This window comes from Pleurodeles waltl, chromosome 4_1 (assembly GCF_031143425.1).
Source record: "Pleurodeles waltl isolate 20211129_DDA chromosome 4_1, aPleWal1.hap1.20221129, whole genome shotgun sequence".
NCBI lineage: Eukaryota > Metazoa > Chordata > Amphibia > Caudata > Salamandridae > Pleurodeles > Pleurodeles waltl.
In genome coordinates, this window is record NC_090442.1 from 156588600 (window position 1) to 156606164 (window position 17565).

The 17565-nt window shown below is 45.3% G+C and overlaps 1 protein-coding gene across 1 annotated transcript in view; it reads left to right on the top strand.

The window, feature by feature from the left end:
- NUP205 (nucleoporin 205) overlaps window positions 1–17565 on the top strand; it is a 525888-nt gene that overhangs the window by 281156 nt on the left and 227167 nt on the right. Inside the window, exon 18 of the mRNA XM_069227955.1 lies at window positions 7655–7844. Coding sequence (XP_069084056.1) covers window positions 7655–7844 — 190 coding nt within the window. The remainder of the gene's footprint in view (window positions 1–7654; window positions 7845–17565) is intronic.

The window sequence follows — 17565 nt, forward strand, 5'->3', positions numbered from 1 at the left end:
TCTTATCCATGTAACAGGATCGATAGTCTAGATACATACCAACACGTCGGAAAAGCAGCTCTTGCGCACTGCTGTGCTCAACCAATTAAACTGAATGCTTGATGAGAGCAAGAGAGTCACCCACATTTTGTTGGACCGCTTTGCAGCCTTCAATACATTTTATCATGGCACTAATGGTGAGGTGACAGACATTAGGGATCAGGCAAGGCATAGATTAGTTCCTGTTTGTATTACTGGTGTCAAACAATCTAAATCTTTTTTTCAATCTGCCTTTAAAGCCCAAGAAATGGGGCGTACCCCTGGGGTCACCCTGAAGTCTGACGTTGTTCATTTTATGTCCCCTCATTTTCTTAGCTGATAACCTCATTTGGCTTGTCCTTTATGACTAAGGCTCCCAGTTTTATGGTATTTATTTTCTTAACATTTCCGTCTGTATTGATCCACATTTATTTTTGGTATTTATCCATATTTGTTTTGAACTTTGGGGAAAAAAAGTAAGTTGTAAAATGGTATATTTCCACACTTATTTAACTGATTAACTTGCACTCACACTTTGATGCCTGTCGTCTATTGGTAAATTAAGCAGCCAAATATACCAAGAGACTACACCTACAGGTAAATATTAGCATTACACTATAGATATGTGGTAACTTATGGCTCTATTTAAAGAAATCTATTTTTTTTTTTTTTTTTTTCAGTTTTTTTTAAAACTCCCTGTGGTGTCTAACTCCTCAGCCGTTGGCCTGGAATTTATGAAACATAGGATGCTCTCTCACAATGTTCTGTATTTTCCACTTTTAAAAATAAATACAGACAGAAAAATACATACTTTCTCTCTATTTATATGTTAAAATCAGCACAGACAGAAAACTGGGAGCAGTATTTATGACCCATGCAGATGATATGCAGCTTGATTTTCTCCTGGATTTTATAGATCTTGTGATGGATACATTTAAACTTGTGGAGTAGTTGTTGGCTCCTTGTAAACTAAATTCAGACAATAGAAATCCTCATTTTTTGTAGATCCACTGATATCTGGTACATTGATAGATTGCCTACACAGCTTGGAATAGCTTCCATACCAGTAAAGAACGTAAATAATCAATCCTTAATACATTATGGGGGTTATTACAACTTTGGAGGAGGTGTTAATCCGTCCCAAATGTGACGGATATACCACCAGCCGTATTACGAGTTCCATAGGATATAATGGACTCGTAATACGGCTGGTGGTATATAGGTCACTTTTGGGACGGATTAACACCTCCTCCAAAGTTGTAATAACCCCCTATATTTCCTGTCATTCAAATCACACTTTAAGGTACCTTTTTAGTGTCCTTTTAGGTTACTGGCCAAAATGTGCCCATTACTGTATATGGCATGTCAAAAGACAGTAGTATAAGCAATCATTTTATCCTTTCTGTATTTGTTGGCCTTCAAGGGTAGCAGTTGGAAGAATTAGTCACTACAGAATCTGTCAGTAGGGACCATTCTCCCACTGCCCAGAAGGACTCTTAGGTCTCTGGTTTTGAGTAAGTTGTACAGCCTCCCCCCATTACTGAGCGGATCATATTACAAAGCTTTTGCATTCCTCATAGAGTTCTTACACAGCAAGGCACTATGTCCTTACAAACTAAACTTGTTTATTATTTCCATGTCAGCGTCATCGTTTTTCCACTGCACACCAAGCGAAAGTGCCATGTTTAAAACAAATCCAGGCTAGGCAACCATACAGTCAGTGTTTTCCCAACCAGATATGGAATTTGCAGCCTGCATTCCTAAGAACTGAAGCAATCCATTGCATTCAGAAAGCGATTTGAGACCTGGCTGCTTCCTAGTTTCTGATTTTTAATTCTCCCTCTGGTGTCTGATATTTAAATGGATCTAGGACACTTTTGAGTATTCGTGCAATTTATAAAACCCAACAACAAAGCATGGACCCTCTGTTAAGTTTTGGAATTCGAAATGAGAGCATGCAAAATGTTATTGGCTAAAAAGGAAGGCACTAGCTCCATGATAGCAGATTGACTACTTATCAGAGTGTTCTCCGGTGCGGTTACTCTTTCTGTGATTGTTTTTCACTGAGTTAGAGGAACATGCAGCGGAATATGTTACACTCGTAGTGAGCATGTGCCATTATGCACACATCCTGTAATTGGCTGCGGTTCACTCATCTTTACCAAAGTTCTTGTGTGTGATGATGGACGCACTGTGTTAGCAAAGATTCCATTGGCCTTCATGCCAGCAAACACAATAGGCCCCAGATCCCTGTTTAGGTAGTTAGACATCCATATTTGGTGTCCACTAACCTCCCCACCCCCCCAACTTGAACATGGTGAAACAGCTGCCACTTAATACGGATCTGTTGCAGGCGCTACAGTGACTATTGAATATTTTGAGCAAATGTGGAGTCATGCAGCTATGAATCTGTGGGGGCTAGTGGACAGCCATAGTGCATACTTGCCAACTTTCTTTGATCGAGGAAAAAGGTAGGAACTTTCAAGTTTTATGTTTTAAGTTAATCTCAGGGCTATTCTGGGAGGAGTTTCACTGGAAATCCCACTGATTCCTTCATTTCCCGTGCTGTCATATCTTCTTTTCTTGAGCACAGGGAATTTACTTGTGTCTGATAGAGACTTTTAACGGAAGTTTCTTCAAGTTGTGAATTTTCCCAGACTCCAGCCTGGATCTGGGAATTTTTGCTGGCAATTCCTTCATGCATCGGTAGGTGGCTTTGTGCTCCCCAGGTTGGATCTGACCCACCCCGGATGTGATGTTGGACCTCACATAAGCACCACCGCCATGTGCTGATGTCATTTCCTTTCTTTCTGTGCCTCCCAAAATGGTTTCAGAGCTTCTTGAGTACTATCATCTTGAGAGACGTTTTTCTTGAAAATACAGACATGTCTCCCCATACAAACTACAGGGTTTAAGCCGTATCACAACTGTCATTGACAGATGCCAGTGACTAATACCCATGACGTTTGTCTGTGGTGTTCGGGATCCGGACACGACTCTCCGTTGTGTGTGCAATGTGAAGATGAATCTCTAAGCCAGCCATCAGTGACTGTGAAACTAAACTTAGGAAGAAGTTGAAGAAACTGACCCAGTTGATTTGAAGGTGCAGACATGCTTTCACTCCATAGATTGACATTCAAGTCACAGGGTTCAGGTGAGTCAAAGAAGTCTAAGAAGTAAAAAAAAAAAAAATCCAAAAATGGATCTCCGTTGTCCTGCCACTCCCACCACTCTGTTACGTGACGCCCCAGGCACCTCAAGGTCAGAGTGGTTACCCCACTTCAGAACAGGTTCCATCACTGATGCCGATGCCACAACGCTCGGCGAGATGGCACAGACCTTAGAGACCATCTTTGATGCTCCTCCAGGTCCCACTGGCGTGCCTTTGGGCCCCAAGGATCTGAGGTGGCCTCCAGTCGAGTTACTGTGGGCGGATCCATTCCAGACTCTGACTGTGACACTTAGACGATCATTATGACCCTGGTGGCCTTCAGATAGCCATGCCCTGATGTGGAAGTCTGGCAGCCTCATTACGAGTGTGGCAGTTGCGCCACGGTCGGACCGCCAGCTCTGCCACATTTCGGCCGCCTGGCGGTCACAATCCCCAGGGCTGGCCTGGGGATTACTACCCACCTCTCTGCTAGGCATTTACATGTAAAGGCTGGCAGAGACGAGGTGCAGGGGGCCCCATGGGGAGGTGGGGGGGCCTGCACTGCCCATGCGCTTCACATAGCCAGCGTCTTGATTCAAGGTGATCACCCTCTTGGACGCCACCATCTCTGACCTGACCCAACATCTGACATGCAAACTTTAGGAAGCTGGCTTTCTTTGTAGTGTACAGCTAAAAACGTACACTGCAAAGTGTCACTTGTAAACGACTTAAAGGACTGTTCTTCTGGACTTAAGTTAAGTAGGGGCTAAGGTCCTTAGAACCACCAGCAGTTTCAGGTTACCTGCCCTTGTGTGTCTAAATGCAGAGGTGCCCCTGGCAGTGGTAGACTTGAAGGCTACATGTTGAAGTCAGTGCGAGTCGAAAGGTTAAGAAAAAGCCTGCAAATCAGGACTGGGTGAGCAGTGCTGCTGAACCCAAAGGAGAGCTTGTTCTTGATGGTCTGAGCTCCTCATAGACACTGTCTGTTTCAGTGACCTCAGCTGGTGGGAGGGGGGGCTGGGGGGATGACATCGTCTTCACCCAGGACATCACCTCCACCATGAAATCGATCCACTCAAGAGCTCCTACAGACCCATACCTGTACCACATCTTCACCCTTGGAAAACAAAGAATCGGCCAGGAACTCACCACCCTGCTCAACACCTCTATCACCACTGCAACATTTCCTGAAACCTGGAAAAACACCAAAGTTAGACCACTACTCTAAAAACCCTACGCCAACTCCAGTGAACCTAAAAACTACCGGTTAGTCTCTATGCTCATCAACATGCATCTCATGACATACCTGTAGCAGAACCAGCTACTCGACGCCTCCTATTCTGGCTTCCGCAGCAATTGCAGCACTGAAACTGCCCTGATCGCAGCAACCGATGACATCCGAACCGTCCTCGACCGAGGAGAAGCAGAAGCTTGGATCCTCTTCACCTCTCACCAGACTTTGTCACGGTATCTCACAAAATGCTGATCAAAAGAATTCACCACATCAGCATCCAAGGGGACGGGCTCAGATGAATCACGTCCTTCCTCACTGGAAGAACTCAGAGGATCGACCTCCCACCTTTTCATCTGTAAATCCAAGGAGGTCACCTGCATTGTCCCCGAAGGCTCACCCCTCAGCCCCACTCTCTTCAATGCATAAATGACCCCACTAGCCCACATCGTCAGTTCCCAGGGTCTCAACGTAATTTCCTACGCAGATGATACTCAACTCATCCTCTCACTCACTGACGACCCTTCCACCACCAGCTCCAACTTCACAGATGCATGACAAGCATAGCTGACTGGATGAAGAACTGCCTGCAACTGAACACATACAAGGCGGAAGTACCGATCTTTGGCAATAGCAGCAACACATGGAACGACTCCAGGTGGCCATCAAAACCTAGGACCCGCAGGCACTCTCTGACCATGCTAGAAACCTCAGAATTATCGTTGACAACAAGCTCACCATGAAATCACACATCAACGAAGTCTCCGCCGCTTGCTTCCTCACTTTGCGCATGCTGTGTAAGGCCTTCAAGTGGCTGCCACTACTACCAAGACGCACTGTGACACAGGCCCTATACATAGGAATTGCCATACACCTCCTACAGAGACTTCCAACCTACAGAACGTCACAGCCAGACTAATGCTTGGCCTTCCCCTACGAACCCACATCACGCCCAACCTTAAGCAACTCCACTGGCTCCCCCGTACAGAAGAGATGCCAATTCAAGCTGCTGATCAAGGCTCTACACAACCAAGGACCCATGTACATTAACCATCAACTGAACTTCCAACCATCGAGAAGACTATGTTCTGCCTCCCTTTCACTCATCTCCGAAGCATAAGTGGAGTACGCTCCTTCTCTCACATCGTAGAAAAAACTTGAAACAACCTCCCATCGCACCTCCGGACCACCACTTCACTTCTGGAATTCCGAATGGCCCTCAAGACCTGGCTGTTAGAATGAGCCTCCAAGACCTGCAAGCGCCTGGATACCCCATCTGGTGATTAGCCGCACTTTATAAATCCTGATTGATTGAGTGATAAGTCACTCCTAATCTATTTATCTTCTATTTAAAAAATAAAATAAAAAGCTCAGAATGCACCCCTTCAGCTCCACCTTACATACATTTTCCTGAGCTTTCATAGTTCTTTTTGGAACTGGTACTCTATTATTTATTATGATGTTTTATGTACCTGTAGCTCCTGGGTATAGTGGCCCAGTAGCTAGAGCTGTTCTATATAAATCACATAATTAAATTAATAGTCCTTTGCACCTTTTGTGGGGTCTGATTTGATTAGCACCTACATGAGTCTCCTCTATACTACAGGGCCTGGGTGCCATCTTTCTTTGTGATAATGAACACAAGTTTTTTTTTTTTTTTTTTACTCGCGCCCATATTTATGACAGCTGAAATGTGTATTTACTACTCTAACTCCTCACACACCTTGATACTGAGGTAGGTTATAAAGCATGGTAAAGCAAATATATGTATATATTTTTATACACTTGTTCAAAAGTACCTATAGACGTGAGATTCTCATAGCGCTGGTCCTCACAGAAATAGTGTTTGGCTCTGTCCGAGTTAACCCACACTATGAGGACCGATTTGGTTGTCATAGTGTTATTTAAACATGCCCACACATACCACCCCCCCAACAAAAGTATTGTAATCATGAAAAAGTAATGTGTACTAGTGTTTTTGAAGATACTGTATGTTTCATACACTGACAAGTAAACCACAAGAAAACCATCCTAAAATGTTCATTTGGCTTCTGGTTTGTCAAGAATTAAATTTAAAACAGTTAATGACTTCCAGAGGTTAATGCGTACACTATCTATAGAAATCAAATCACTCCCATAAAGCCCATTCAACTGATTGGCCAATTCTGCTCTCTTGAAGTACTGTTCCCCAGCTTCTGAGATACACTTTCACTTTTACTGAGTGTTGAACATGAGATCCAACTGATAACTGCCAGTTCAGCATCTAGAGTCCTGGATAGTGTGGTCTCCCGCATGAGGGATACTAAACCTTGCTGTTAACTCCCAGTCTGCAGGAGTAACAAATAACTGACCAATCACCTGAGCACTAGAGGTGGCCTCACCTCAAATGTCTGCAAGGTAAAATGTTTACCACTGTTAAAGTGGCATTTTGAAGGCCTTCATTAGAACCTGCTTTTCCCTACTCCAAGTAATTTCTGGGTCTCATATTTAGGTACGATGTTAGCCAAGACCTCTTTATTTTACTAAAATTGTATGTGTTATATACTGAGAGATAGGGGCCAGCCCTTTTTGATCCATAGGTCTGTAATTGTCATTCACATTTTTCTTGTGTCCTCTACAGCATGCAATATTGGGCAGTGAGTCAGCCCTCATCAGCCACTGGCTGAATTTACTGTATGACATGGCATTCTGTTTTTGTCATGAGGATCAGATCTGCACACTATTTAATACCATTAAGTGCCATAGATATATTTGGCAATGTATGCTTTTATTGAGATCAACAAAATATTGTTAGTTTTAGCGAATGCCTTTTAATAAAAATAAAAATTAAGATTCATGAGGGTAGCTTCCTCAACAAGTTAGACCTATTTGATGTGCCAGACCTTTTTGCTTTGCCAGTGTTTGTTTTGCTTCTGTGCTACTTTACATATCTAAAAACTGGGCATAAAGTTGCAGATTTTAGGCTACATGCCTAGTATAGACACCTGAAGGTGTGAACATGGTGCCATGCTGTGTTTTGGAACATATGGTGCGGTAAGTCTAGAAGTTAGAGAATTAAGGATGTTCTGAGAATATGTTCTGAAGGCATTTTAAAACTGGCAGCATTCTTCTCTCCTTATGTATTGTGGCAACTTTAGATGCTGGATTAGGGAAATAAGATGTACAAGAGTGGCACAGGTGCACTCCCATAAAAGTAGAGTTATTTCTTAATTGGTCGCCTCTCTTTATATTATTTTCTTTTCATTTTCCTTTAGGGAAAAAACACCTTGAGAAAGCAGTGGAGCACTGCTTCGCTCTCCTTAACCTGACACTACAGAAGCAGAACCTCTTTACGAACCTACTGCGTGAAAGTCAGCTCTCATTGATTGTCACACCACTGGAACAGCTTCTCCAAGGAATCAATCCCCGCACTAAGAAGGCTGATCATGTGGTCAATATTGCCAGGTTTGTACAATATGTAGCTCCTTATTTTAGATATAAGTTGCACTATGGATTTTCTTTTTCTTTCTTTGCTTTTGGTGTGGTACTGTGAACATGTATGACTACACTTTTGTCACTATTGAGAACCGAATTCTAGCTAATTGCCTTCAGGATATCTAGTTTGTTACTTTATAGTCCTGTGACCAGCCCTTCATTCCTTCTCCTGTGTTTTTTGTATGATGAGCAAACAATAATCGAAGCATGGAAGTCCAGGCAGGCTTTTAGACAGCATGCTTAGTTGTTGGTTTTGTCACACTAACAGTTTATTTTCGGTGAGAAACATGCTGTAACCTACAGTACTGCGCTGAATTAACGTTTCCTTTGCCTTGCTCAAAAGAACACATATAAATAACACAGTCTCATGTGTCTGCCTATAATTGTTGTTTTTAGTAATATAATCATTTCTGCTCTTTGTATGTGGCTTGATTGAAGGCCTGTGCAGCCTTAATTAGAATGCGGAGAGAGAATGAATACCTCAGGATTACATCTTATATTATTATTGGTTTACAACAAAATAAATCCATAATTAATGAGATAATGAGTGGGCCACTGTCTCCAAACTAACAGTCACATAATGTTTCTTTGGAAAGAGAAACAAAACAATGTATTACTCAAAAAATCAAAGGACTAACCCCCCTCCTAATTTTTCCGTATCCATCATTATGGCCATACACTTAGCTATCTCACCTGCCATCATCTGTGTGTCTTTCTGAATTTTCAGGGATCTATTTTGGCTACTTAATGTGCTGGGCTGCCTGTGTAGGGCACCTGGAAGTAGTTAGTTGGAAAAATCATGAGGACCCTGAGGTTCTATGGGCAACACAGTTGCCTAAGTTCAGTTAACCGATATTCCAGAGAAAGAGCCCAGGCAGCCTTGAAAGTGTACGGAGTTCTTTGTGAAGCCATGCAATTTTCTCTGTTCCGTAGATCCCAAAGCGATGCAGTCAATCTCCAATCTCAGTACCCCAACCTAGTTTTTTCCTAAAGTTAATAACCTGTTTGGTTGCACATAAAGCCACGGTCATATGTTTCGTTTTGTTAATGAGACCCAATACTGTATAAGCAAGAAATATGTATCGAGCACTGTCAAACAAATAATCTATTGCATCTAAAACCTCTGCCTACTAAGCATATAAGTTAGGGCAATCCCAGGGAACGTGGTCAGTGTCCCTGTGTCCCCATGCACTGCAACATGTATTAAAGTGAAGTGTAGTATCAATATTGTCATCTTTGAGGACTGATGCATAATTGAGGACTGATGCATAATTGAGGACTGTAGAACCTAATGCTTGATTTGGCAGTGCCTAAACCTTTCCCTTTCAAGAAGGCCATAGATTATTTTGATCATTTGGTAGGATCTCACAATTTTCAATCATCAAAGTTCCCCCCTATTCTAAGGCACCCAGGAGATGCCCATTTGCAGACCTGTTTCTCCTAAAGCGTAAAATGTGGATTATTTATGATAGGTGTGAGTAGGGATAGCAATTTTGTGAGCCCCCATTTATTCAAGACACTATTCCACACTCCTGAAGGAATGAGTGCTATGCGACAAGTATAATCCTCATCATCTGCTTCCTCTATACCCATGGAACCTTACAGGTGTGTATGCTATCATCTTCTCTAAGAAGCACCTTTATTATCGGACTCTGGCTGTCTCACTCCCTAGTTATCACAGCTGTGGTGCTTGAAAGTACTAAAAGGAAGGCCCAGTACTCCCTCCTTCAAAGATTTGAATAGTCAGGTGTGTTCACCTGCCCCAGTAGTCAATCGATTGCAGCTGTAGCAGTAGGCACAAGAAGATATAAAGCTTGATAAAAGAATAGGATCATGGGGATTAGTCACATTTTTACTGTCCCTGTCCTCCCAGTCCATGACAGGCTCTTCATTTACCCATATCCTCCAAGAGTGGAATATAATTGGTATGTATTACAAGATCAATTCAATCTTGAGGGTTATTTGGACCCCTAATTAGGTGATTAAGTCTGTGATCATTTGGAATGGGAAAACTTGTTTAAATAGTATTTATTTGATCTCAGGGGATCAAAACATTTATGAAGTGAGTCTTTTCGAGATAGTTTAAATCTAGAAAAACTGTTGTATAAAGTCAATTCCTCTGTCAGTAAGGGCATAGACTGAGTTGGGCCAGTCATGATGATTAGGCTGTCATCAGCGTACATAGTAATATTAAAATAATATCTCCGTATCTAAATCACCTAGATGCTATAATTCTTTTGCATGTTGTCTGCTCAGGTGACAGCAGAAATAAGTGGAGAAAGGGAGGATGCCTGTCTAGTGCTTCTGTGTATTGGGAAAGAGGATTAGTCACCCCCTTTGACACTGCCCGTTGCACTACGCATCGTTTAGCTTGCCATAAGTCATTGTTTGAATGTCTGACCCTTGCCAGATATGGCATGCGCTTTGCTTAGAAACTATTTAGGAAAGGAATTTTGGTGTCCTCTCCATATTAACTAATACTTCTTGTAGATTGAACCTAATTGATCTGGGTCAGTCAGGCCCGACAGCATTGGTCCCGTTCAAGCAGCTAACATACCCATGAAGAGTTTTGCATTTGTCAAGAGGTAAATTGGTCTGTTGAATCTGCATTGGGTTTAAACTTTGTCCTACGTAGAGATTACCGAGTCTATGCATCCCTCATTGAGTATAATAGGCATCAGACCAAGGGATTTGCTGGAAGTTATGTCAAATAGGGCAATAAATCCCTCAGGTTCTGGTGCTTGCATTCACCCTGTTTTATTATTCCTTAACAGTATTTTTGTTTGAGATGCAGTAAGTTGTACTCTGCCTTGTCATTGTGAAAATCTGTCACTTGTTCTCTGACTGCTGTCATCTGGGTGTTGGACCTGCCTTGTATCAACCCATCGAAAGAATAACATCCACTGTTTGTTTTCTTTACTGATGGAATCCTGGATAGCCCAGCTCATCACAATATTCAGATATCCTCCAATTATCACATCTCCCACCTCAATAGCTGAAAAAACTGCAAAAGTGGTTCATATGAATCTCTCTTGTTGTGATTTTAGAGTGTAAATGCTAGCTATTGTGAATATATGGGAACTGGTGTAAATTAAGTTTACACAACTTAAAATTGTTACTAGATATAACGTTTCTTAGCAGTTATTTGATAATTGGATCACCATCTTACCTGTATTATTAGAGCCTGATGAGAAATATTGGCATGGATGCCATCTGGATTGAACTCAAAACAAGTCTCTCTTCACCATATGGGTCTCCTGAAGCAGGCCGATGCCACTTCTTGATTCCTGTAAGTGATTCAAGACTGCAGTCTGTTAAGCTGGTTTGTTAAAGTCTTTTGCAGTGAAACTGAGTTTTACTGCATCCCTTACAGGCATTATGTGAGCGAGCTCTTGTAGTTTGAGTGAGGATCTGAATACAATAGCATGATCAAAAGAGCAAACTGTGACTTGTTTGACAAAGCAATATGTGACTAATAATAAGCAAAGCATACCCGGTATCCACAAATGTGGCTATTTTACACCTCTACGGAAATCTAAGGAAGTGCCTTGCAGCTGCTCACAAGTGTGTGTGTTTGGGGCGAGTGGTACATTGGATTTATCTGTTACAGTATACTTCCTCTGCCTATGATGGGTCCAATGAGTTTGGCAATGCGGGCACTATGTGTAGCTGATGTCGGTATTTTTTAGACAATAGTCCACTGGGATCCTGCTAACCAGGACCCCAGTGGCTGTGCTCTCTCCTCTAAATTTGGTTGCTTGGTAACTTTCTTGCCCCACAATTGGCATACTGGTGCACCCATGTAAATCCCTAGAACATTATTTTTAGGTACCCAGGGCATTTGTACACCATGAGTCCTCCATGGCGGCAACATGTATTGTGCCACCCATAGGAGCCCATGCAAACTGTGTCTGCGGGCCTGCCATTGCAGCCTGCGTGAAATGGTGCATGCACCCTTTCATCCCCAATGACATCGCAGGCAGGCACCGCACTTTAGCACTGTAAGTCATCCCTCTGGTAGGCCCTTCAGCCTAAGGGCAGGGTGCATGCCCCTAAGCGTGAGGGTACTCTTGCATGAGCAGAGTAGCCCTACACACCCCAGACTCCGTTCTCTGGGCTTTATAAGTGCGGGAAGGCATGTAGAGGAGACTGGTCAGTACGACTAGTCCAGCTACATAATGCTTTCTTCAAACCTAGGCATGTTTAGTATCAATTCTAGTGTTAGTTGCATGATACCATGTACTCTGGGGGTTCCTTAGAGGATCCCCAGATCTGCCTGTACAGCCTTCCAGGGCCTGCCTGGCAGCCCACGCTGCTACCAACTCCCAGACACTTTTATGCCCTCCTGCTGCTCACCCAGCTCGAGCAGGGGGAAGGCAGAACAAAGGGTTTCCTGTAGGAAGGAGGTGTGACCTCCTCTCCTTTAGAACTAGGTGTGGCTGGGCTGGGCTGGGGTGGCCTCTCCATGTCACCAGACTGCTTTGAAGGGTGCATTTGGTGGCCTCCTTGCACAAACAGGTTTGCACAATGCAGGGCCCATTGGTCCCCTCTCTGGCACAAAACCACACAAAGGACAGCTCCTCCCCAAAACTCTTCTGCAGCTCCTTTTTGCGTTTGCCAGTGCTTGTTGGTGGCCTGGCTAGTCACTAACCCTCCTGCCATCTGGCGACCGGCTAGGGACAGCTAGTAGACCACTCCTGGGATCTTATACAGCTCTTCTTCCACCGACTTGCAGGAACTTCATCTTCAGGAGGGTGTGCATTGTCACCTGCATCACCTGGGCACCTTCAAGGATCCTAGACTTCCTTTGCAGGTCCTCCACGTCCAGAATCTGTCCTTAAGTTCCACTGGCCTGGTCCACGGGTCGTGACAGCAGCTGGACAATTGGAGGTCCACAGTCTTCAGAGAGAGCCCCTTCTTCCCTCTGCATCCAGGTCCCTGGTGTAGGTACCCCTGTCTTCTGGGAATCCTGGTGTGGGTGTACTCCCCATCCATCCTCTTGCCTGTTGGTTTCCTCTGGGTCAACTGAGAAGGACCCTGAAAACCACAAACTCCAACCACTACTCTCTGTTAGTCTATGGGACAAGTGGGTGGGTGACTACCTTACTCCTGGTTTCTGAGGTCACTTACTGTAATTACCTCTGGTGATCTTAAATGCCCCAGCCCATAGCTAACTTCCAAACTTACCTTGGCTGGAGTCACTGTTTCACATTCCACTTTTTTAGTATATGGTTTGGCCCTCCCCTGGGGCACTGTATTTTTCTATCCTATTTCTAATGGTTATTTTGTGTATATATTGTGTGTAATATCTCCAAAGGGAGATATGCCAACGTCAGTTTAGTAGTAGTGCTGTAATAAAGTATCCTTTATTTTTGCAACACTTGTGTACTTCATTCTTGTGAGTGAATTTCTGTCTGACTACTGTGGCAATGCAAGTGCTTTATATTCCTCCTGGATAAGCTTTAGCTGCTCGCCTCGGCTACCTCCAGAGAGCTTTTGCTATCTGAACAACTATTCCCTATCACTAAGGGTTGCCTGGACTCAGTATAGGGTGCTGCACCATAGGTGTACACCATAAACTGAGCCGCCCTCCTACAGAAGGATCCTGCAGAAGAAGCCAACTCGTCCAGCCTTCAATAAAGACTGAAGTCTCCTGTGGGCAGCAGACTTGCCCTACAAGAAGAAACTCCAGAGAAAGGACTCTTCAGCTGCTGGAACTCCAGAAACCCGACTCCAGAAGTGACCACTGCACCCGACGTCCACAACCCGAGGTGAAGCCAACCAATGGTGCCAATGCGGGTCTCCAGCTGCCCAGAGACAGAGTCCAGTGTGGTCTCACCCATCTTGGACACTCCAGAGACACCTGCAGCCTCTTCACGCAGGCTGTCTCTCCCACAGGCTTGTGAAGGGAGAAAATCTGACATCTTTAGCAACCACAGCATCTGTGACCCCTGACTCCAGCTGAGGTAGGTCATCGGTGCCAACTACGTTCCTCGGGTCCTAAGAGTTCAAGTCCACCCCTGCTGGACTCCCTGATGCCGCTTGCAGCCTCAACACACAGGACCCCAAGAACGTGAGTGTTCCCGGACATGAAAGCCCGATGCCTAAAGACACCCCTGTATCCGTTGCCCCTGGGTGCAGGAGAAGAGGACCAAAGGTGCACCCACATCCCGAGCACCCCAAGTCTACAACTTACCTGCTTGTTGTCCCTGACTGGCTTCCTAGCCAGAGTCTGCAGCAGGTCTTCACGAGGACCATACTCCCATAATAAACCAGTGGGCAACTGACTCCTTACTGCACCCGGCCGCCGTAGTTACGCCCAGTGTTACCTGTTGTGGTTCTCATCAGTGCCCAGTAGTTACCTTTGCTTCCTGAGCTCGGCCTCATAAGTCGTGGTTATCCCTGTGTTTGCTGAACATTGTTTTCTTCCATAGGATAACATTGAGAGAACTCTTAAAATTGCGCTATTTTTGAAACTGCAAAGTATTTATCCTGGAAAGTCTACTTACCTGATTACGAAGGTCTTGATATTGAAACATGTATAAAAATAATTTATTGTTTCTAAATTGGTCTCTGATTTATTCTATGAGTGTCTCTTATTTATTGCCTCTTTGAGTAGAACAAATGCTTAGCACTACTCTCTGATAAACCTAACTGCTCGCCCACACAACCACCACAAATAGAGCATTAGTCCTATCTACTTTTGCCTCTGCAATACCATTTAATCACTCAATCATGGATTTGTAGAGCACGGCTAAACACCCATAGGGTCTCAAGGCGCTGTTTGTGGGCGTGTTGCTGAGTAGAAGAGCCAGGTCTTGAGGTCCTTCCTGAACTGCTTCAGTGATGCGGTCTGCCTGAGTTTCAGATTTAGTGTGCGCCATCTCTGGGCTGCTAGGTATGTGAAGGATCTTCCTCCTGCTGTGCTTTTCCGGATCCTGGGGACGGCTACAAGGGTGAGCTGGGAGGAACGGAGACGTCTGTTGGGTACGTAGAAGGTGAGGCGGTGGTTAAGGTATGCCAGTCCTATGTTGTGCAGTGCCTTGTAGGTGTGGATCAGGAGTTTGTATGTGATGCACTTGTTGACTGGGAGCCAGAGTAGGTCTCTGAGCTGGGAGGAGATGTGGCTGTGCCGGGGGATGTCCAGGATGAGTTTGGCTGCTGCATTCTGGACTCTTTGTAGTCTTGATTGAAGTTTCTTGGTTATGCTGGCATAGAGTGCGTTGCCGTAGTCCAGTTTGCTAGTGATGAGGTTGTGGGTGATTGTCTTCCTCGTGTCTGAGGGAATCCACTTGAAAATCTTCCGCGGGAGTTGAGGGTGTTAAAGCATGACAGAGACGGCGTTGACTTGGCTGGGTTATCTATAGAAGGCCCAGGATGATGCCCAGGTTGCACGCGTGGTCTGTGGGGGTAGCGGCGTTTCCCAGAGCGGTGGGCCACCAGGAGTCGTTCCAGGCAGAAAGGGTGGCGCCGATTACGAGGATCTCTGCATGTCATGTCATGTCATGTTGAGCTTGAGGCAGCTGGCCTCCATCCAGGCTATGACTGCTCTCATCCTGTTGTGGAAATTTCTCTTGTCCTGAGCACAGTCCTTGGACAGGAAGAGGATCAGTTGGGTGACGTCGGTGTGGGAGACTATGTTTAGCCTGTGTTGTTTGGTGATCTTGGCAAACAGGGCCATGTAGACATTAAAAGGCATCCGGCTGAGTGAAGATCTTTGGGGCACTCCGCAGCATGTGTCTTTGGGTTCTGACGTGAACGGTGGTAGTCTGACATTCAGTGTTCTTCCAGTGAGGAAGGACCTGATCCAATCCAGAGCTTTATCTCAGATGCTGGCGTTGTGCAGTCTGACGCAGGGGGTGGAGTGGGAGACAAATGCAGTGGAGAAGTTGAGGATGATGAGCACGACCGTGCCTCTGCAGTTCTGTATGATTCGTATGTTGTCGGTAGCTGTTAAGAGTGCGGTTTCAGTGCTGTGGTTGCTTCTGAAACTGGATTGGGATGGGTCTAAAATACGGGGTGTCTGGTGGAATTTGGGGAGTTGCTGGTTGACAGCTTTCTCCGTTACCTTGGCTGAGAAAGGGAGCAGAGAGATGGATCTGTAGTTCTTCAGCTCCCTAGGATCGGCGGTGGGTTTCTTGAGTAGCAGGTTGATTTCTGCATGCTTTCAGTCTGAGGAGAAAATGTCAGTCTCAAAGGATCAGTTGATGGTACGGCAGAGCTCCGGTGCTATGGTGGCACTGGCCAGGTTGAAGAGATGATGAAAGCACGGATCCGAGGGTGCTCCCAAGTGGATGGAGTTCATCAGTCTTTGGTTGTCCTCTTTGGTGATGGGGGTCCAGGAGTTCAGTATCTGGTGAGGTGCTAGGTCTGTAGTGGTGAGCGGTGCTTGTGGGTTTTGGTTCTTGAAGCCTTCGTAGATGACCTGAATTTTTCGGTGAAATAAGGTGGTGAGGTCGTTGCAGAGGTCTTGGGAGGGAGGGATGGATGAGGTGTCTGTCCCAGGGTTCTGTGACGATTGCAAAGAGCTCTTTGCTGTTGTGAGTACTGGTGTTGAGGCATGCTTGAAAGGCAGCTTTTTTGGCGGTTCTGATGTTCTGGTGGTGCGTGGTGAGTGCATTTTTGTAGGCTGTGCAGTCTTCGCTTGATTTGCTGATCCTCCATTTCCGTTCCAGTCGTCTGCAGGAGCGCTTGGATTCCTGTAGGTCCGCGTAAACCATTTAGGTGTTTTACTCTGTCGATTTCCTGCTGTTTTCCCTAGGAGGGATACGTTGTCGGCGCAGTTCAATAGCCAGCGGTGTATGTTGCGTGCATCTTTATTTGTGTCCACTGCATCTGGTGGGAGGGAGTGGTTGAGAGCGTTGGTGAGCTGTGCTTCCGTGACTTTGCCCCAGCGTCTGACAGGGGCATAGTGGCATGCGGTGTTCTTCATGTAGGTAAAGTGGATGCACTTGTGGTCGGTCCAATATTGTTCGGAGGTGTGGGAGATGATGTTGTCCCCTGCTGAGAAAAAGTGGTCAAGAATGTGTCCGGCTTTGTGGGTGGGAACGTTGATGGGTTTTTTGAGGCCAAGAGTTGTGAGATTGTCAGGTGGTTTGTGGTGTTGGGGTCATCATGGGTATCAAGGTGGAAGATAAAGTCGCCAAGTAAGATGTAGTCTGAGGAGGTGAGTGCTTGGGGGGCGACGAGGTCGGCTATGTCATCGCAGAACTGGGGTTGAGGTCAGGGTGGCCTGTAGATGAGGGTGCCACGGAGGAAGGTGTTTGGGTTGGTCTGGATCTGGAAATATAGATGCTTGTGAGTTGACTAAGACTGCGACTCGGTGGTTGTCAGGTGGAGGTTGTTTTTGTAGATTATGGCAATGCCTCCTCCAAGCTGGTTGGCTTTGTCCTTGTGGATGATTTTGTAGCTGTCTGGAATGGCCATGGCAATGTCTGGGGCAGAGGTGGAGGCGATCCATGTTTCTGTGAAGAAAGTGTCGTCTGAGGCTGTTGAGTCGAGGAAGTCCCAGGCTTCTACTGCGTGCTTGACAAGGGAGCGTGTGTTGAGGAGCATGCACTTGAGGTGGCCATCTGTGCTTGGTGTGGAATCATGAGGGTGCTGGAGCAGGCACAGCAAGAAAAAGGTCCATGGGTGTTCTTGGGGTCGGCTCGGTGGCAGACTGAGGAACTTCCCGGGTTGAGGGCGCTTA